At 34.5% G+C, this 20,390-nt stretch overlaps 4 protein-coding genes across 8 annotated transcripts; 1 reads left to right on the forward strand and 3 right to left on the reverse strand.

Annotated features, from left to right (window-relative positions):
* Positions 1-1,999: 1,999 nt before the first annotated feature.
* On the reverse strand, positions 2,000-5,033 carry LOC131528857 (sialidase-3-like). The gene is made up of 3 exons (XM_058758285.1): positions 4,911-5,033; positions 3,481-3,762; positions 2,000-3,392 (listed from the first exon to the last, which is right to left on the reverse strand). Exons 2-3 carry the CDS (start codon positions 3,745-3,747, stop codon positions 2,460-2,462), a joined length of 1,200 nt encoding a protein of 399 aa, XP_058614268.1. The 5' UTR covers positions 3,748-3,762; positions 4,911-5,033; the 3' UTR covers positions 2,000-2,459.
* Positions 3,640-19,301, forward strand: xrra1 (X-ray radiation resistance associated 1). 4 transcript variants are annotated; one of them, XM_058758282.1, is made up of 18 exons: positions 3,640-3,658; positions 14,169-14,285; positions 14,638-14,792; positions 14,900-14,971; positions 15,298-15,370; positions 15,480-15,577; positions 15,693-15,841; positions 15,944-16,048; positions 16,595-16,740; positions 16,837-16,883; positions 16,994-17,128; positions 17,236-17,329; positions 17,424-17,533; positions 17,624-17,890; positions 17,977-18,130; positions 18,226-18,341; positions 18,427-18,532; positions 19,025-19,301. In XM_058758282.1, the coding sequence occupies exons 2-18, from the start codon at positions 14,192-14,194 to the stop codon at positions 19,180-19,182; spliced, it is 2,079 nt and encodes a 692-aa protein (XP_058614265.1). In that variant the 5' UTR covers positions 3,640-3,658; positions 14,169-14,191; the 3' UTR covers positions 19,183-19,301. The 4 variants fall into 4 exon arrangements, with proteins under 4 accessions (XP_058614265.1, XP_058614264.1, XP_058614266.1 ...); XM_058758281.1 differs by lacking the exon at positions 3,640-3,658 and adding an exon at positions 13,874-14,020; XM_058758283.1 differs by lacking the exons at positions 3,640-3,658; positions 14,638-14,792; positions 14,900-14,971; positions 15,298-15,370 and adding an exon at positions 13,874-14,020 and having other exon boundaries at positions 19,025-19,300.
* neu3.2 (sialidase 3 (membrane sialidase), tandem duplicate 2) lies at positions 7,759-10,293 on the reverse strand. 2 transcript variants are annotated; one of them, XM_058758288.1, is made up of 3 exons: positions 10,073-10,293; positions 9,325-9,561; positions 7,759-8,676 (listed from the first exon to the last, which is right to left on the reverse strand). In XM_058758288.1, exons 2-3 carry the CDS (start codon positions 9,550-9,552, stop codon positions 7,768-7,770), a joined length of 1,137 nt encoding a protein of 378 aa, XP_058614271.1. In that variant the 5' UTR covers positions 9,553-9,561; positions 10,073-10,293; the 3' UTR covers positions 7,759-7,767. The 2 variants fall into 2 exon arrangements, with proteins under 2 accessions (XP_058614271.1, XP_058614272.1); XM_058758289.1 differs by lacking the exon at positions 10,073-10,293 and adding an exon at positions 9,700-10,058.
* Positions 10,714-13,736, reverse strand: neu3.1 (sialidase 3 (membrane sialidase), tandem duplicate 1). Its single transcript, XM_058758286.1, has 3 exons — positions 13,595-13,736; positions 13,060-13,292; positions 10,714-12,593 (listed from the first exon to the last, which is right to left on the reverse strand). The coding sequence occupies exons 2-3, from the start codon at positions 13,288-13,290 to the stop codon at positions 11,628-11,630; spliced, it is 1,197 nt and encodes a 398-aa protein (XP_058614269.1). The 5' UTR covers positions 13,291-13,292; positions 13,595-13,736; the 3' UTR covers positions 10,714-11,627.
* Positions 19,302-20,390: the final 1,089 nt, after the last annotated feature.

Below are 20,390 nucleotides of genomic sequence, written 5' to 3' on the forward strand. Positions count from 1 at the left end.
TCCCACCCATGCTGTGCTCCCCTTATTTATAGTATTATATATAGCGACTCAGGAAATTGTCCAAATTTGGTCATCTCAGCACATTTTTCAGTTTTTGTTCCCATTGTTATGTATAACACACTATACTCACAAAATTACTTTAAAATTACAAACTAAATGAAATGTCATTTAGAACGTGGCATCCATGTATGAAATAACATTTCCATAATAAACATATATAAATACTTATCATATTGTTTATTGCTTGTTCAAGAGACATTTTTGGTCATTCAGTGTTTCTGTGACAAAAGATTAACAATAAAAGAGGAAATTAAAATCACTAAATGTTACTAACATTGCTACACCTCAGTTCACAGAAATCTCTACAATTTGAAATTTGCAACATACTATAATACTAAAATTTGCTATTACAGTTTTAACACTTCCCCAATATATAGTTTTTACTTTGTGCTTACAGTGTTGTTTTGGGAAATTGAAAAACATTTATCGCTATCAGGAGAAGAAAAAAAACTGTAAGTTTGGATGTAAATGACTACATAAAAAATTCCTAATGTGCAGTAAATCACAAAGAACACTGTAAAAAGGCACATAACAAATTAAAACATGAAAACATGTTTAAAACATGTTCTACATCATACAACGAACTATAATTTTGGGCAGGCAGAAGGGCGAAGCCCTAAACTCCAGGCAAGAGTGTAAGGTTTGTATCATCAGATACTTTCTGTCACAATCACTGTTCTGTCTCTTGTATTTTGTTGTGGACTTTTATGTTGAAGTATTTCTCTGCCTAGTGTTACTGTCTTTAATAGTGTTGCTGTGTTTAATTCCTGTTTCCTCAGTCTGCTTGTTTGTTCCCATAGTTACCCTTATGTGTTCCCTCAGTGTTGCCAACTTAGTTTTAGCAATTTTGTTGCTAAATTTAGCAACTTTTCAGACTACCGTAGCAACTTTTTCTTCCAGAAGCACCTAGCAACTAATTTAGCTATTTTTAAAATTTATTTGGCAACTTTTAGCAACTTTTGACAAGACAAAAAAAGCACACATTTTCCATCCAAATTACACAAAAAGAGGAAACCAAAGATGCCTAGCAGTACAGACATCATGTGAATTAAGTTAGCCGCTATTTGCAGTTGTTCAATTTAATAATAATAATAATTGAATAATTGTTCATTTATTATACACTTTGTTAGAAGCTTCTAGCTTGTACCTGCAATTGTTGATCAGTTAGTACACTGTAAGAAAAATGGAAAAGATACTAGTAATTTTCCAGGACATTATCCATTATCCACTGTAACCCTGTAACCCGAAAACACAATGTGTAATTGAAAATGCAGGTAAAAAACAAATACGGAAAATTCTTTCATATTAACATAGTAGATTGTGCCCTATTCTTACAGGCTTTTCTTAGAGTGTAGCATACTAACTGCTAATACACTGCTTAAAGCATCATTTTTGAGAATGTGTAGTATTACTAGTTTGCTAGCTATTAAAAAACTTAAATTGTTATCATTCAAAAATGTGTAAGTGTTCAGTAATTCAATGTATTTAAAAATACAGTTATTTATATTTTAATTTTATATTATGCATATTATTTTACAGACAAATCTAAATTAACATACACACACACACACACACACACACACACATATATATATATATTTTAATTGAAATGTGATGTGACACAATTTTGCGTCGTGATTACGCAATGACATCATCACGCAATGACATCATAATGTTATTTAGCAACTTTTAGCAACAAATCGACCTTCCTTTAACAACTTTCTCTAGTTGGCAACACTGGTTCCCATGCTTGTTATCTCCTTTAGCTTGTCTGTCTGTGTGTATATAAACTGCTTGGATTGCACTTGTGTTTGCTGGTCATCGTTTGAAGGCTTCCCTGTATTGTTTCCTGGATGTTCCTGGTTTCTTGTGTGGAGTTTTTTATTTTTTATTTTTTTTAAGTTGTGCGTGCGTGCATATGAATTCTTTCTCTGTTACACTTTCTTTGGGTGGGAAAAGATTTTTCTCTGTCCTTTTTTGGATGTGGTCGGCTACAACACAAATTTCATGAGAAACCCATTATATGTGATTTTGATAATCATTAAACTTTTAAAAATGAGGAGACACCATGTTCATGTTATACATTTGAAAATTTACTGCCACAAATACATCAAAAGCAGGTACGTTCAGCGTTAATCAGAAATAAAAAGGAACATTAATCAAATTGTCTTTATATGCATTTAATGTGCAATAGTTTGATCTTTTCAGGAACTAATACAAACCTTCTAAATTGCTGATAATGATGCTAATCACAATGATTATGTTTGGTTCCATATATATCCCAGTTTCCAAATCAGTATTTACAGAAGAAGTTTTCAGCAACAAAAACAAAGAAAATATAGATTTGTGATAAATACATTCATTTTCAGGTACTGACGGAAAATGAACATTTACAGCTTTTACTCAGGGAGTTCGAACCGCACAAAGGCTATTTCTTCATTCTCATGTTCTGTCCCACACTCCATGAGACAAGCAAAGCGTCCAGGCTCATACTCTACTAGATCTGAGTACGCACTGGGACCCTGATGCAATATCAATAAAGGTTCATTAGGCCACCCTGAGGAATCCAGTGGGGTTTTATTCAAGTAGAGACCAAGATCTACTCTATTTTTTGGACTGGACGGATGGGAATAGAGCAACCATGTCTTTGGAGGACTACTCTGTTCTAGAAAACTCAACACACTCCCTTGGCATCCATTTCCGGTCTCTATCAGCTTGTTTGGGGATAAAAATTTGCCAAAATCCTCTCCATAGTTGTAGCTTAGAGCCTCTGTTCTGTAGCCAAGCCGGGTTCGGGCATTGCAGTACAGAGAACTCTTACCTTCCTCATTAATGATCTCAGCCATCTGACACTCACACGACTCAACGTTCATTTGGTTTCCCATCTTCCATGTGATTCCTTGATCATCGCTGTAGAATGCTAAAGCAAAAGGCTTGAAACAGCAAAACGATAAGCAGCAGCATGATGTGCAGTCAGGTTTGCCTGTGTAACGATAAGCATATGCTGGGATAATCAGTCTTCCGCTCTTCATTTGAACACCATGTCCTGGACCAACAGCAAACGGAGCCCATTCTTTCATCTGCTCACCGATCACATCTGCTGTCAAGTCTACAGTTTGGCTCCAGGTTTGGCCAGCATCCTTACTAGTTACGTAACATAGTCGTCCCTGGCTCTTGTTTGTGCGTATTTGTTCGTATTCAGAGACCCGAGTGGGAACACAGACAAAGAACAGAAAGAGCGTCTTGGATTCTCTCTCATAGACCGGACATGGATTCATGCTGCGGTGGTTTGGTAGACAAGCTGAAGAGAGCAGCTGATGACCACTGACCCACTGAAATAAAAAGCATCATGACTGTTCATGCCAGGCTATGTAAGTTAAGAAAACACAGGAATAATATTTCTTTTTTTTTTTTTTGTACCTCAATTTCTTGAATCTTGGCATTCTTCAGTGTTCCTCTTCTCATCACAAACACTTCTGCATTTGTGTCACTTAATGTTTTTCTCTTTTCAGCAAAGGCAAGGAAGGTTTGGTCATCATTGAGATAGACAAGAGCTGGAATTCTGTATGACACCTGACTTTTACAACAGCAACACCAGGTTTGAGGCTGTTCCTGTTTGAATATTGCTGTTTTGTTTATTTCTTTCAGACAACCTGGTTTGCTTTTTGAGGGTGTCGTGTTACCCATTTTTAAATTTTAGCCCTGGAAATAGATTAAACAGCATCAGTAACAACAATAGACACATCCTAGTATGCAATGCAGTTATTTAATTTTTTTAATGTGCAAAGTTAGAACAATTCTGGTTTTTGCTTTGTCATTGTGGAGTATGAACTGATGTGAAAAAGAAGGAAAAAAGAATAATAAAAATGGCACATTGGAGTAGCCTCTGAAGTCATAGTTGGGTTATCCCATTTTATTTTATTTTATAAAATCAGTCATTTTTAAATGACATTAATATCACATATCGCTTTATTCCATTTTTTTTTTTTTTTATATATAATTCTTAAAAATGAGTAAAAGTATGACATTATTTTTTTGTTTAGCATACCTCAGTGAGGAATCTTAATGGTTTCTGTCCTTGATAATTTAATTAAATCTTAATAAATATCGTAAAATAATAAGAATTTTTCTACCTCAAAATTGAGACTTCAACCTACACTGCAGCCTACAGCTTTTACTGTCACCTGGTGAGAATGGCAGGCCTGTAATAAAGGACTGTACAACGCATCCCAATTTTACCGACTAATAAAAACATAAAAATGGCAGATTTACAATCCAGTAGACCAATTAACGTATAATGATTTTTATGTTGTGCAACTTCTGCAGCCACACTTTCCTTGCTGATCATGTGTGCAGAATCTAATGGTTACAAAAAATGATCAAAACCTTGCCAAAAAGCACTATACAGCTAGAATAAAAAGCGTCAAGGGGCACGCCTGCACATGCAGGACAAAGTACAAGAATCACTTGGTCTCATGTCCAAAACAAGACAATAAGTATAATTACTGTACAGACAGAAGTTACATAAAGTTTTGCACTTCGACCTGCAAAATTATTGACGCTGTATGAAAATAAAAACATCAGTGTTAACAATTTGGGACAAATACATTGTAATTTATTGGAAAAACTGTTAGTGGCACTCATAGCTGGCCAACCCCCTTTATTCAGAGGTTGCGCTACAATAAGCAGTTTTTGTAAGTTCTGACGGAATGTTTTATTTTATTGTTAAGGTGACACTGACATCACAAGAACACAACATATTATTCTTAAAATTTAACAAATTGAATTTAGATTTTTTTTTTTTTTTTTTGTCCTCGTCAACAACTCTCCCCATAAGAAGCAATACTCACAGCAATGATTTTTCTTGCAGCAGCAACAAATAATTCTTACAGCAGGTTCGTCACCACCTCTCAAGCCTCTTCTCATCAGGTGTAACCAAAACATACTGAGCATCCCTTATTTATAATAACCTGTATCAACACAGGAAATTTCTGAAAGTTAAACTAAGTTAAACATTTACTATGTTAAAGAGCAGGATGATAAGCAAGAATCAATATGTGGTCATATGTTAATTATTTTTTTAAATAGACTTCCTGCAGGGTGAAAAACATTTTTTGTCTGTTTTATTTACTGTAGCCCGTAAGTAAAAGTATGAAAGTAAAAGAGAGCATAAAGTATTTTTTCTTTGTGTGTGTGAATTAAATGTTAAATACCAATAAATCGTTAAATACAAAAATGTTTGCATATTTGTATTCTAGGGTGAAAAAATGTTTGCACTGTTTTAAGTTATATTTTTGTTTTAAAATATATATTTAATTGAGTTTGAGAGATTTAATGTTTAACAAAATCTGCATATTTCTACCATACATCAGAGTTATCCTGGGATGTAATGGGGAAAAAACATTTTTAATACAAATAAAACCAGTTATACTGTGAATATACACAATAATTATTATACATCCTTTATTAAATTGGTTAAAAAAACACATTTTTTTTAAATAATATTTTAAGAAAAAAACGGTGTCCCCAATATTATAATTTTATTATTTTTTTTACACATTTTAATCTAAATTTTGATAAATATAATCTTATTAATGTGCTAATTTGTCTATGGTGTTACTGTCTCCACTGTATGGAAATATTGGCAACACCACATACACAAGTAGCACCAGTGTCATAAGCATAAGCACCAACATTTTATTAAAATTAATTAAAATCAAAATGTCCTTAAGCTTCCATTTTACTGAATATAGAAGATGTTGCAAATTATACAAATGCATTTCTTACATATTCTGCCTCTCTTTTGCCACTCCAATTTACAGCAATGCAAAAGTGATATTTTGCATTAGATCTCCTGTTCGACACAATCTTGAAGGGCTGTGTTGGATAAAAAATATGGGTAACTCTTTACAATAAGGTTCATTAGTTAACAACATTAGTAAACATGAACTAAGAATGAACAATACTTCTGCAGCATTTATTCATTTTAGTTAATGTTAATTTCAGCATTTACTAATGCATTATTGAAATCACAAGTTGTGTTTGTTAACATTAGTTAATGCACTGTGAACTAAGATGAATAAACAATGAACAATTGTATTTTCATTAACTAACATTAACTAAGATTAATAAATAGTGTAATAAATGCATTGTTCATTGTTAGTTCAGTTACCAAAATATGCTTTTCGTGCTTTTTTGTTTTATTGTGTTTATATAACTGTTATTTATTACATTCCAATTAGCTTGCTTTATCTGGCAAAAGTCAGGTTATTTTTTCAAGTTACCGCTGATTTGAACTGTAAGTAGATACAGACAGATCCATTCTGTTTACTGGACTGGGTGGGGAAAGCACTGACAGATGCTATCACTAATATTTTATCACTAAGTACAAAAGGAGTTGAGGACATGAGCTTGTATTGGTGATATTTGGAGTATCTGGAATAATTAGAGAATAATTATTAATGATTTATGAGCCATGTTACGTGCATGAATTATAAACACTGGGATAACTTTATCTCTTATGTCAAAAATGAATTATGGTCTCCATCCCTCCATCCCCAGCCCTGTGCAAATGTTTAAAAACATATCTTATCTTTATTGAGCACTCAAATAATACTGAAAAGAAGTGAAAATGGTGTGATACAGCAGAACGTGCAACAAGATACTAATTGCCTATGTTTTTTTTTTTTCTAAAATGATTTCATGAGGTGATGTAACGTTCGAGAAACTTATCTGAAATAAAACTTGCACATATCACTGCTGCAAAGAACCAAAAAACCCACACTTGTATCAGTTGTGAGTGTCCACTGTGGCCCTTATGGATGCTCAACTATGGCAAGATACCAACCAGAGACATGCCATAGCTGCATTCACTTTTTATTTCACAAGTTTGTTCATATAATCTTTGAGTATGATGAAGGTAAACAGGTATATGCTGTCCATGAAACGGGGCTTGACATGCAACTCAAGCACTAAAGGACTATTTCAAATAAGTTTGTAACAAATAAGCATAAATAAAGCATGGTTGGAGGAAGAACTGTCATGATAGGGAGGAAAGCAACTGTTATATATTTTTGCAAAAGAAAAAAACTGACATCTACAATAAAAATGAAATAATGGCACATAACTATTTTGCATAAATCATATTTTTGACTAGACGGTAATACATCAGGAAGTATTTTGATCAAAAGTTTGGGGCAGTGCAAGCTACTGGTGGGCATGATCCCACCCACTGAGAAGTAGGTAATTTTCCAAATGGATGTAAATTATTCAACGATAATACAACTTTTTTTTTTTTCACTGTAGCTTTATAAAAAAAGTTTTCATGTCAATTATACGGCAGACAGTTTCTTAATTTTCCCTCTTCCTATAGGTGTATACCATAGTGAATCTATGCTTGTCAAAATGATGATTCATCAGTTTCTGACAAATCAGTTTTTTCCACAAATTGTTCAGTAAACCACCGTTTATAAAAAAAACAAAAAAAAACAATTGTATGTTTTCTCCCCCTGCTGTACCAAAAATGTTTGAAACTGTGACTTCAAAGCTGAGGTACCATTACACCCCTAATGTTTTCATTAATATTATGTATATTATTATTATGTCTAAAAATAGCCTGTTATTAAAGTAGCTACATTTTTTAAATTTAGAAAATTAAAAAACAAAAAGAAAATGTAGACTTTTGCTGTCTCATTTAGCATCCCTGGCCTAAATGATGTCACGGAGTTTAAAAAGCACAAAGGCTATCCCTTCAATCTCCTTTATCTCTCCACATTCCATGAGACAGGCAAAGTGTTTTCCATCTTCACAGTGAGCCAGATCTGAGTATCCACTTGGACCATCGTAGATTATCAATTTACGGTCCTCCCATCCTGAGGCATCCCACGGGGATTTATTCAAGTAGACGGCAAGGCACATTCTCTTGCTTGGATTGGTTGGATGGCAATAGAGTAGCCATGTTTTTTCATTTGCTCGATCAGGGGCAAAACTCAACACACTTCCTTGGCAGCCATGTCCGGTCTCTGTCAGCTTACGTGCAGATGAAGGCTTGTCAAAAGCATCTCCATTACTCTCGCTTAGAGCCTCGACTCTGTGGCCAGATATACTTCGAGCATTGCAGTAAAGTTTACCGTTACCTTTGTCGTCAATGATCTCAGCCATCTGACACTCATTAGATTCACCATCCACACGTTTTCCTAAATGCCAAGTACTTCCTTTATCATCACTGTAGAATGTGAATGCACATGACGTGGGTTTACAGTTGAGTGAGTGGCAAGGATACACATATGCTGGGATAATCAGTCTTCCGCTCTTCATTTGAACACCATGTCCTGGTCCGACAGCAAAGGTGGCCCAGTGCTTCTCCTGCTCACCGATCACATCTGCCGTCAGATCTGTAATATCACTCCAGGTTTTGCCAGTGTCTTTACTGGTTATGTAACAAAGTCGTGCCTCATTCTTATTCGTGTGTATTTGTTTGTGTTCAGAGACCCCAACAGGAACAGTGATGAAAAACAGAAAGAGGGTCTTGGATTCTCTCTCATAGACCGGACATGGATTCATGCTGCGGCGGTTTGGTTGATAAGCCGAAGTGAGCAACTCATGACTACTATCCCACTGAAAACAAAAAGGAAAAATAAGGAAAAAAGGCTTAATATTAAATTTGCTAAACGTGCTTACCCTCAGGCCATCCAAAATGTAGATGAGTTTGTTTCTTTATCAGAAAAGCATTAAATCAGTTGCTTACCAAACAGATCCCCTGCAGTGAATAGGTGCCGTCAGAATGAGCTCAAATAGCTGATAAAAACATCACAGTAACAAACAAGTAATTTACAGGACTCCTGTCTATCAATTAATGCCTTGTGTAGTGAAAAGTAATCCGTAATATTATTTTCTCCAGTCCTCTATTCAAAATATTACTTTCTCAAGTGTTTATAAGAGATAACAATCCAAATCAGTTCTAGACAAATATATCTGTGGACTCTGAGAATTACTTGTGGGTTTTATTGTGTTTTTAATAGCTGTTTAGACTCTCAATCTGACGGCACCCATTCACTGCAAAGGATCCATTAATGAGCAAGTGATGTAACACTAATGATTACAAATCTGTTTTGATAAAGAAAGTTTTGTTGAACTCATCTACATCTCACATGGCCTGAGCCAAGTGAATAAATTTATCACTTTTTATTTTTGGGTGAACTATTCCTTTAACTTCCAGGGAACAGATTAACAATGTTCAATAGTGACTAAATGTTAAAGACTCACCTCAACTTCACCATCCTTCCATATTCCTTTTCTCATCACAAGGACATCTGCATCAGTGTCATCTTCAGTTTTCCGCTTTTCAGCAAAGGCAAGAAACGTTTTATTGTCACTGATATAGATGAGAGCTGGAATTCTGTATGTCACCTGCATTTTTTCAGATTTCTGATGTTCCTGTTTGAATAATGTTGTTATTGGAAAGGGCCTGCTTCCTGGATGTGTTTTGTCCATTGTTAAATCCTGAAAATATAATAAGCAGATTTATATCATTAGCCAAAAGAAGTCACAAGGAAAGGTTAAGCAATATAAGCCAAGTCAAGTGGTGAAGTCTATAGAGGGTTTAAGTTAATTATAAAGGAACGATTATTTTTGTTGTACCCTGTCCTTCCTTCTTTTGCCTATATTCTTTCCGTATCCACAACAGGGATACTGAATTGCGCAATGTGAGCGTTTGTTGGAGTTGGAGAGTGTGTATTTCCTTTACTTTGATCAAATTACAAGCATAGTTCCAATGGAAACCACAGCACGAAGCACATGCACAACAGATCAGGGCTATACAAGTAAATGATAGCATGAGCGAAAGTGACGGTTCGATGGCTGCCGCTTTGTTAACCTTTAGCAAAACCTGAGCTGCTGTTCGTGTTGTTTTAGAGACTGTAGCTGCCTCTTAAAATGTTATTTACGTTACATTAAATCGTGCATTATACGTGATTTACAGCAGCCTGAGCGTGCGACGCAAGTTTATACTTACAAAAGTGTTCTTTTCTGCTCCAAAAGTTAAAGTGCGCTGCAGGCTACTTTACCACCGACTACCACAAACTAAACTCCACACACGCGGACTCTTGTTTTGCTGCGACAGCAATTAATAGGCCAGATGTAACACCTGTTTTTAGTTACAGCTTATGGCTCATTCCACGAAATAGCTGCCTTTCTATTTTTATATCAATGTCTATAAGGGTTGAAGTTATGTTATTAAAATGCTATTTCTACAAATATCCAGTTTTTAAATGATTTGTTCACTTTTCATGGTTACATGGCTGACCATTCAAGATCGCCCCCTACTGACAAACAAAACAGAAGATACAAGTGATAAAAATGGGATAATTCCTTTTAGAGTTCAAATCCTGAAATTATGCTGAATTATGCACAAGATGGGGAACAATTTAAAATAATTGAAATATTATATCCACTGCGACCTTATCGATGTAATAAAAATACTATATATTATAGGTCTTTATCAGTGAAAATACTGTACTTCATTAATTCTGTCCACTGTGACGTCATGAAAAGGCCAAAAGACACACTTAATAATAATAATAATAATATAGTATTATTTGGCTGTCGATTATATCCACGCAACACAATCAGTAAATTTAGATTAAAAGGATAACCAGACTAAACTTAATCATACCATACATTTTAATGACACCAGCAGTCTATATGACATTTAAATGAGTAGTGTCCATCATGCAGTCCTATAATAAAGGTCAACAAGCATATAATAGGCATTTGCTGATAATAAATACATAACTACAAGGTAAAGCATACCTTACATGTATCAAGCCAGTACCAACACAGTCATGATTTAATTAATCACATTCATTTATTAAGTCAACAGTTACATGATTTCAATTGTTTTTTTTTAATTTTTTTTTACAGTATCCAGCAGAAAGAAGCAAATCTAACCCAGAAGCAAACGTTAAAGGACTAGTTCACACAAAAATCAAATCTACAGAAAATTTACTCACCCTCGCACTCAAGATGTAGATGAGCTTGTTTCTTCATTGTGACAGATTTGGAAAAAATTAGCATTACATACATTTTTCACCAATGGATCCTCTGCAGTCAATGGGTGCCGTCAGAATGAGCGTCTAAACAGCTGATGAAATATTTATTAAATAATTATTCAGAACTGTTCTAACTTGTAAACGGTGCAAGTGCATTTCTCTTATGAGGGCTGATTCAATGGTTTAAAGTTAAAAACATCATAATGAAGGATTTGTTTATTACAAACACAGCTTTTCATGTTACAAGATATTAATTGATGGACTGGAATTGTGTAGATTACTTTTGAATTATTGTGACATTTTTAATCAGCTGTTTGAACTCTCATTCTGACGGCACCCATTCACTGAGGGATCCATTGGTGAACAAGTTGATATAATGCTAAATTCCTCCAAATCTGTTCAGATGAAGAAACAAACTCATAATTTATAACTCGGAAGGCCTGAGGATGAACAATTTTTCTGTAAAACTTTACAGGAACTATTCCTGTAAAACTTTCCACAGGAAGTACTTTTATCATTTCAAGTGCACAATAAATCGCTGAGTTTAAATTCAACAAAGGCTATTTCCTCAATCTCACTTTTCTCTCCACACTCCATGAGGCAGGCAAATCGCTCCTCACACTGTGTCAGATCCGAATATCCACTGGGACCCATATGGATGATCCACGGTAGGCCCCAGCTAGAAGTTTTCAAGGGTGATTTATTCAAGTAAACTCCAAGATCCTTCCTTTTCTTTTTATTAGTTGGATGGGAATAGAGTAACCATGTTTTTGTGTCTGACTGTGTCAAGCAATCATTTGGGCTCTTCTCCTCTTCATCTGATGGCTCAGGCACAGGGAAGCTCAACACGCTACCCTGGCATCCATGATGGGGCTCCACAAGTTTCTGAGCAACATGAGGTTTGTCAAAAGCTGCCCCGCTGCTTTCACTTAAAGCCTCCACTCTGTGGCCACGTGTACTACGGGCGTTGCAGTACAAATGACTCCTATCAGCATGGTCTATGATCTCAGCCATCTCACATTCGCAGGATTTCATTGGGATTTTTCCTCCCATCTGCCAGGTGACACCACAGTCATCACTATAGAACGATAAAGCATGAGGCCACACTATGAGTGGAAAATGAAAAGGAAAACATCTACAATGTATGTAATAAACATAAGCTGGAATGATTAGTCTTCCACTTTTCATCTGAATACCATGTCCTGGTCCAACAGCAAAAGTAGCCCAGTTGCAGATCTCATCTCCAATAACACTATTTGTTAAATCTGTTAACTTGCTCCAGGTTTGGCCATAGTCTGTACTAGTGACGTAACACAACCGAGCTTGGTTTCTACCCGTAGCAATCTGGTGATACTCTGTGGTATTGCCCAATATGCAGATAAAGAACAGATAGATGGTTTTGGATTTCCTCTCATAGACTGGACAAGGATTCATGGTGCGATGATCCGGCAAATGAGCAGAAGAGAGTGTTTGAGCAGGAGACCACTGAAAACAATGACAAGTAATTCAATTGTGTATAAATGTTGAATTATACACCATTGTTAAAACGTTTATGGTCAGTACGATTTTTTTAAATGTTTTTGAAGTTTCTATGCTAACCAAGGCTGCATTTATCTGATCAAAAATACAGTAAAATCAGTAACATAATGAAATATAATTCTTATTTAAAAACTGTTGAACTATGTTGAAAGCAGTTGTGCTGCTCAATGTTTTTGTGGAAATACTGATCAATTGTTTTCAGTGAGGAATAAAAAGTTCAAAAGAACAACAATTATTTGAAATAAAAAAGTATTTTCTGTCACTTTTGAACAATTTAATGGATCCTTGGTGAATAGGAGTATTAACTTCTTAAAATAAATACTACTGAGCACAGACTTTTAAACTATAGGATATCTTTTAAACTACAGATATATTGATAAATAATAATACACAAAGAAAAAAAGGAACTTACTTGAAGGGATCCATTTTGCAGTGATCCTCTCTTCATCACCAACACTTTTGCATCACGGTCACGTGGAGTGCTGCGCTCTTCAGCAAAGGCAAGGAAAGTCTGACCATCACTGATGTAGATTAGAGCAGGAATCCTGTATGTTTTACCATCCTTCTGCTGGAATAATGCTGTTCGTGCAGGCAGGGCGTGCTGGGCTTCTGAGTAGCTTTTTGACGCCATGCTGTCAATCATTCCTAAAAAAGCAAGTAGGTAAACGTATGGTACTCTGTATGACATGAAATGCAGTGGACTTTGAACTTGAGGCATTTTCATGCACAGATATCTAGACACTTCTTTGAGACGTCTTCAGAAAACACTGTCCCTGCTGTTATTTAATAATAAATATAAAATAATATAAAATATAAACCATTTAAACTCATTAAAAAGACTTAAACGTCCTGATCCCACACGGTATAGACAAACGTAATCAAATGATACGACGCCAATAATATATTTTTTAATTTAAAATATTAAGGCAAAAACTGAATATACATACAATCACCTCGCGTTCCATATAACGTGTAATATTCCGTTTAAATGTAAAGTACTGTCTGATGCAGCTCTCCGTCTCAAGCTTCCTCCACTGCAGACCAGACAGATGAGAAAGACGAAAGCGGAAACTAATTCAGTGCATTGTGGGAAATGTAGTTCGGAACTAACGGACACTGCAAACCTATTTCATTCACTTGTATTAATTCAACTGTAACTTTTTTAAAATTAATTTATCATTTTTCAAATTGTACTCATTGAGTTAAAATCTCAAAAGAATCAGTAAACATGGTATAAGTACGACATTTACCGTATCGCGTAACTACGGTTGCTAGGATACCATGTAAGACAGACACGTCTTGTTTGTAAAAAAAAAAAAAAAAAAATCGAGACAGAGTGCATAATAGAAGAGGCTCAGTGGTTCCAAGTTAATGTAAGTTACTTTTCTAGAGTTACTAAAATACTACTTTAACTTAACGTTTGTGGTTAACGGTTTATTTGGTATGGTTTTTGTGTGTGTGTGTTTTTTTTTTTTTTTTTGTGTGTGCGTGTGTTATTGCTCACAACTTAATGTTGTCTAGGAGGTAACGGATCCCTGAAAGAAATGACAGGACTGGGGATTTACAAATTGGACAATGGACAAAGCTACCCTTCAAACTGTTTCCCAATAAGATCATATTTTCATCCAAGAAACGAAGGTGATTTTTATTCCTGTGGTGACAAAGTCGCATGATCATAGAAATTCTTCTAATACGCTGATTTGGTTGTCAAGAAACATTTCTTATTAGTATCAATGTTGAAAATAGTTGTGCTGCTTAATTATTTTTGTTTCATCATTATACTACATTTTTCAGTATTCTAGCAGTATTATATTAATTTGAAATAAAAGATTTAACATCACTTAATTAATTGAATGTGTCCTTGCTGAATGAAAGTGTTAATTTCTTAAAACAGTCTTACTGACTATTGTGGAAAACATGACTCTTAACATTTAAAATAAATAAAGCTATAATTATTAAACAGTCCACTGTAATATTATTTATTTTTAAGGGGCTGGACACTGGCTTGTAGCAAACAGAAATACTTTGGAAGAGAGGACATCAAAAAGGAAAAACATTTCAGGATTACATTTTGAAGTGCACTCTGGAAAACATGAAACGAGACGACCAGAGAATGCTAGCAACACTTTAGATGCTCAACTTTTTGTAAGAATGCTCATTAAATTTGTACATTAATTCATTCATTTGTTTAAAAATTTCTCTTTTAACATTCTGTATTGAACATTCACACAAACACTTCCACAATACTTCAGCTTACGTTGCATTGTGTGGATAAGCCCTCCGACCTCTGTTCTGTTAACATCAGTGGCCAGCGTTTGCAAACGGTAAGCTCCGTATCAAATACCTCGTATTAAACCGTATGTTTAAAATTAGTTTGTTAGATTAACCCAGTGGTTCTCAACAGAAGGCCTCAAGATGTTTTAAAATAAGAAAAACAACAAAACAAAACAAATCAAGTATTTATCAAGGTAGCCATATTTGATATATTTTAAACCACCAATCTTATAGGTTTCTACAACATAATTACTTATTTTAATCTGTTTCTGTAAATAAATGAAAATGAATTAATAAATCAGTTAATTAAATGTAATAATTAAAAAACACATTTGCTATTAATACATCACAGAAGGATTTTTCTTTTTTTAAACAGGTCAAACTTGAGGGTTTGGAACAGTTTGATAACATTGCATACATAAATGCCTCAGATAACCATTTAACTTTAGGTAATATTTTGTACGTTTTACATTATTTACATTTTGTATATATATTTTTGACATTTCTAGTGTGAAATTGTTTGCATACAAAATATATTCTTATATATTTTGCTTCTAGAACCCTTTGCCAGGTTTCCTGCACTGAGGGAACTGGATCTGTCACTGAACAGTCTCCATGATTTGGAAATTCATGCTGAAGACTTTCAGAAACTGGAGGTGAGTTTGCTTGAATACTGGGCTGTGATCGTATTTCAACCTTGAAGGCTTTAAGCAGATGTCACTTAGAATATTGTGATGATCAAAGAAGCTTGACATTATTCATTTGTTTCAGGTGTTGGATTTATCCTTCAATAACTTAACAGGAGAAAGTATATTAAATTTAGGCCTGTTACCACATCTGAAGGTGCTCCATCTGACTGGAAACCAGCTGCAGATGCTTCCACTCAATATGGCTGGACCTTGTACCTGCCCTGGAGAAAAGTAATTGCTTACTACTGTAGTTCCTTCACAAGGCAAAACGTAGAATCCATTCACTGTAGTTTTCAGTGTCTGTATCATATATAATCTTTTCTTTTTCAACAGCACAGAACAAAGTGTCTCGCTATTTCAAACGCTGGAGGTACTGATGCTTGATGACAACAAATTATCTTCTCCGGGAGTGTTTATGAGCCTTGCTAACTTAAAGAGGTAAGCAAGCTTTTTATAGAGGAATAGTTCTCTCTGGCATTTATGGAATGTTTAAATGAATTTCAGTCATATAACATAAAAGTCACATTTAACAAGATAGATTATCTCACTAGTCCTGAATTACATGTGGCTTACAGGTGCTTAAATGGAATCTTTGTCATAAACATCTTATGTATGTCTGTATGTAAATTTTAGTTTTCTGCACAAAATGTGCAGTCATTACGATCAGTCATGTATAACATTAGGTAGTCTATCAAGTTTCATTTTTTCATTCTTCTTGGTATAGACTGCCCTCTTGAGGCACAGCCACAAAATGTTCTTTTAGAATTTTAAACAAAACAGTGCTGTAGCCCAAGTGTTGTAAATATGGATGTGTAGTAATTAAATGGCCTGGTTTTGTTTATAGAAATTTGTCAATTAAATTACTTAAATTATAAACTAATAAATGAGGAAAATGCAAACAGGCAATGTAAGCTCACATTTTAAGAAACTGCATAAGTGATTCTTCCATTCTATTTTTCTTATTTAACTTTTTTGTGCATTTAGACTTCGTCATCTCAATTTACAAGGAAATTACATCTCAGGAGTCCCATTCTTAGAACAGATGGCAACATTACCAGATGCCCAGACAGGCATTATGCCACAGAGCATCGGACAGAATGTGGGCACAGTGACTGACAAGAGGATGAAGTGTTAGTATATTTAATTTTAAAAATAAGAACAATTTTAGGTTGGAAACAAAAATGTTTATACTGCATGTCCATTCATTTACTTTCTCTGCCAGATAGACTCTGAAATCATAATGAGCCAGCAAAAACCAGAAAAAACATTGAAAGTAGGATCTGGTCTCTTATTTGTTATTCTTCTGTTTACATATGTCCATATATATTTTTTTTCCATCTTCAATTTATCAGCTTTTTACAATCTAATTTGCATCTCAAATAGGAGGACAAAGTAAGGACAAGTCTCGAAATGCATTCTGGTGCCTCACAATACTATCAGAGAAGGGAAGATGGATGTGCTCTGGGTCTCCATCTACCTTTTCCAGAACTTCATCATCTGAATTTGGCCAACAATGAGGTCTGTGTATTGCCTTCTGGCGGTTAAAAAGCATTTGATTTGCTACAAACATAGACAGCCGAATGAAGTCATTGACAGCAGAGCTATTTGCCACTTCTTTCCTCTAGATAGCTGAGGAAGAGGCATTGTTGCCCGTGGCATTGTTTCCAAAGCTCAATGAGCTTGTTATTCACTCAAACCCCTTGACAACACAGAGAAGTGGTAAGCTCACACATCCTCAGGCAAGCTCATTGTTAGTGCATTAAATCAACTAAATCTGACAAAAACTGCACATCTTTTTTGTTTTTCAACACAGGCGATCCACCAATGCTGACCTGTTTTCTTCAAGACAAGCTGGGCATTAAGATAACACGCAAAAAAACAACTGATCTCATTAAGCGACATATTATACTCCCTAAAAGAAAGGTGTCACAAATGCACAAGTTTGGATTTAGCACTTAATATTTTTAAAATAAATCCTTTCAGAAGCAATTTACCTTCTACTTAAACTTTCAGATGAAAACCACACTTCCCAACATACCAAAATTTCCTTCGATCACGGCAAATCGACATGCTACAGAAACGCTCTTCTCCAAGAAATGTACTGGACAAGATAATCCTCTACCCTTAGAGTATGGGTTAACTCATGTATTTGGCTTCTCGTCTCAAACAACCACTGACGATGAGGAAGACATTGCCATAGGCCAGGAGCATTTTGACTTGACAAGTGCAGACATATTATTAGAGGCGAATCAAAATGCAGAGCCGTTCTTTGTGACAGAGGTAATTTTATTGCACCTAGAAACTAGAAGTCTACACTTGTATGATATGTATGTTAGAAGACTTTTTTGTTTTATTTAATTTTCCAGATTAATGGCTTAAATGATTCTGAATACCAAGAAGATCCAGATAATTCAAAGGAAACCGAACTGGAAAAAGGCGGCAAAGCCTGTCCAGAAAAACTAATTGGTTATGAAATCTTACTTGATGACACATCTGAGCCAGAAATGCCTGAGTTTTCTGGTAGGAATTTTCCTGAACGTTGTTGTTGACCTCTTGCTTTGTTTGAATCAGTGCCGTTTGTTTGTTCGTGTTGTCATTGATTTCTCTCGACGCAGGAATTCAACAAGCCGTTAGTGTTTTGGAGCACATGCTCAAGAACCTGCTTGTGTATAGAGATTCTAAAGCAAATCTGGACCTTCCTCAGAAGCCGTACACCGAAAGAGAGAAAAAGGTCATTCATCATTTATATACAGTGCATTCAGCATGAAAACCCAACATCTGTAATCAATAACATGATAGAAACATTCGTTTCACAGATTCAAAATTTGCCTCCTTTGGGACCAAAGAAGTCGAAGGGAGAAAAAGTTGAGGAGCTTCTCGCCCAAATAAAGGAGGCGAAAACAATAAGCAAGGTTCCATTAGGTAACAGATACTTCCTTTGTCATTTTATGGCAGGCTTTGAAATATATATACGTAGTCACTTATTTATTAAAATGACAAAACCGTGATGGAATCCAGTGTAATTAAGCAAGTCAAGCCTAGTGATGCTATTCCAGCAGGAAATATTTTCCAACTGAGCAGCAAATAAACTTCATCAACTAGCACAAACTAGCATGTTTTACAGGTCAACTAACAAGCACACTGCAGAGATGTTATAATGATTGTTCAGCACTGTTTACTTTGAAATGCTCTATTTGGCTCTGCAGCTGTTCCTCTATTATTTCAACACTTAACAGATTGCTAGTGTGTAGGACTGCGCTGCATGCATTAACATCAATAGACTGATTGTGGATATGTCATCTAGGAACAACTCCAAATTACTATTCAAACTAATATGAATAGATATTTCTGATATTAAACAAATCATTGCTCATAGAATGATATTAAATGCACTTTTATGTGTTCTCTATCCAGATGATGTACTCGAAGGAGGGAATAGTATTTGTAAGAGAGAATACGAGGAAGCACTGGCGCTACTGAAGGACATGAAAAGGAAGTACAGGACGGCTTATCTGAAAAGAGTGGAACAGGCAGCACAGATTGAGACTGAGATAATATGTAATCTAAATTAACAGGTGCTTTACTTACTGCTTTTTCATGAACGAGTTAGTTTTAGTTTGCAATAAAACACTATTAAGATATTGGAGAGATGGTGACAAATTGTGTGATCTTTGTGTTGATTACAAATAAACAGTATATGTCATTGCTGTCAGATATATTGAGTTTACAATAAATTCATTCTCATCATGTGCTGAGAGCTTATATATCTAGAAGGGCATGTGTTTTACCTCACATTATTCTCTGAAATTAACAGTATATTCCCTGAGGGATTGCTTCAAAGACCTTTTCACATCGAAATTGTTCATCCATCCATCCATCCATCCAAATGATTTTTAAAATCATTTTATCTTATATATATATATATATATATGTGTGTGTGTGTGTGTGTGTGTGTGTGTGTGTGTGTATGTGACAACAGTTAGGCTGTTGGGTCAACTTTTGAGTGTTTTGACACAATTAAATATGTGATGTTTTTTGGTCAGCATGGGAAAAACATTACAAAAGTATACCTTAAAAAATACACAATTTTTACCTGAAATATTTTAGCATTATGGTTTATTTTAACTTTAAGTTTTGAAATGTGAAAAAAAACAATAACAATGAAAACTATATATATATATATATATGGTAACACTTTACAATAAGGTGTCATTTGTTAACATTAGTTAATGTATTAACTAACATGAACAAACAATGAACAATGCATTCATTACACTATTTATTAATCTTTGTTAATGTTAGTTATTGAAAATACAGTTGTTCGTTGTTTATTCATGTTAGTTCACAGTGCATTAACTAATGTTAACAAACACAACTTGTGATTTTAATAATGCATGAAATTAACATTAACTACGATTAATAAATGTTGTAGAAGTATTGTTCATTCTTAGTTCATGTTTACTAATGTTGTTAACTAATGTTAACTAATGAACCTTATTGTAAAGTGTTACCATATATATATATATATATATATATATATATATATATATATATTTTTTTTTTTTTTCAAAAAATGATTTTAACTCCAACATCAATTAACATGTTAATATATTTAGAATAGGACTAACTACAACAATGTGTAAACTGCTCCAGAAAATAATTACATAATTTTTTACATCATCAATTTTATTACATAAAAGCTTTTTTATTACATATAATAGCTCTTATTAAATATACATATATCAGCATATAAAATTTCATGTGCTTAAATACATATACT

Source organism: Onychostoma macrolepis, chromosome 21 (genome assembly GCF_012432095.1).
Source record: "Onychostoma macrolepis isolate SWU-2019 chromosome 21, ASM1243209v1, whole genome shotgun sequence".
NCBI classification, from domain to species: Eukaryota; Metazoa; Chordata; class Actinopteri; order Cypriniformes; family Cyprinidae; genus Onychostoma; species Onychostoma macrolepis.

Bases quoted from the DNA above. Each gene is read 5' to 3' on its own strand.
- LOC131528857 (XM_058758285.1), bottom strand. From the start codon at position 3,747: ATGGGTAACACGACACCCTCAAAAAGCAAACCAGGTTGTCTGAAAGAA. The intron at 3,393-3,480 runs GTACAAAAAAAA...TTTTTATTTCAG, and splicing joins CCAAGATTCAAGAAATTGAG to TGGGTCAGTGGTCATCAGCT.
- neu3.2 (XM_058758288.1), bottom strand. From the start codon at position 9,552: ATGGACAAAACACATCCAGGAAGCAGGCCCTTTCCAATAACAACATTA. The intron at 8,677-9,324 runs GTGAGTCTTTAA...TTTTGTTTTCAG, and splicing joins GGAAGGATGGTGAAGTTGAG to TGGGATAGTAGTCATGAGTT.
- neu3.1 (XM_058758286.1), bottom strand. From the start codon at position 13,290: ATGATTGACAGCATGGCGTCAAAAAGCTACTCAGAAGCCCAGCACGCC. The intron at 12,594-13,059 runs GTAAGTTCCTTT...CATTGTTTTCAG, and splicing joins TGCAAAATGGATCCCTTCAA to TGGTCTCCTGCTCAAACACT.
- xrra1 (XM_058758282.1), top strand. From the start codon at position 14,192: ATGACAGGACTGGGGATTTACAAATTGGACAATGGACAAAGCTACCCT. The intron at 15,371-15,479 runs GTAATATTTTGT...TTTTGCTTCTAG, and splicing joins AGATAACCATTTAACTTTAG to AACCCTTTGCCAGGTTTCCT. The intron at 18,342-18,426 runs GTCATTCATCAT...TTCGTTTCACAG, and splicing joins ACACCGAAAGAGAGAAAAAG to ATTCAAAATTTGCCTCCTTT.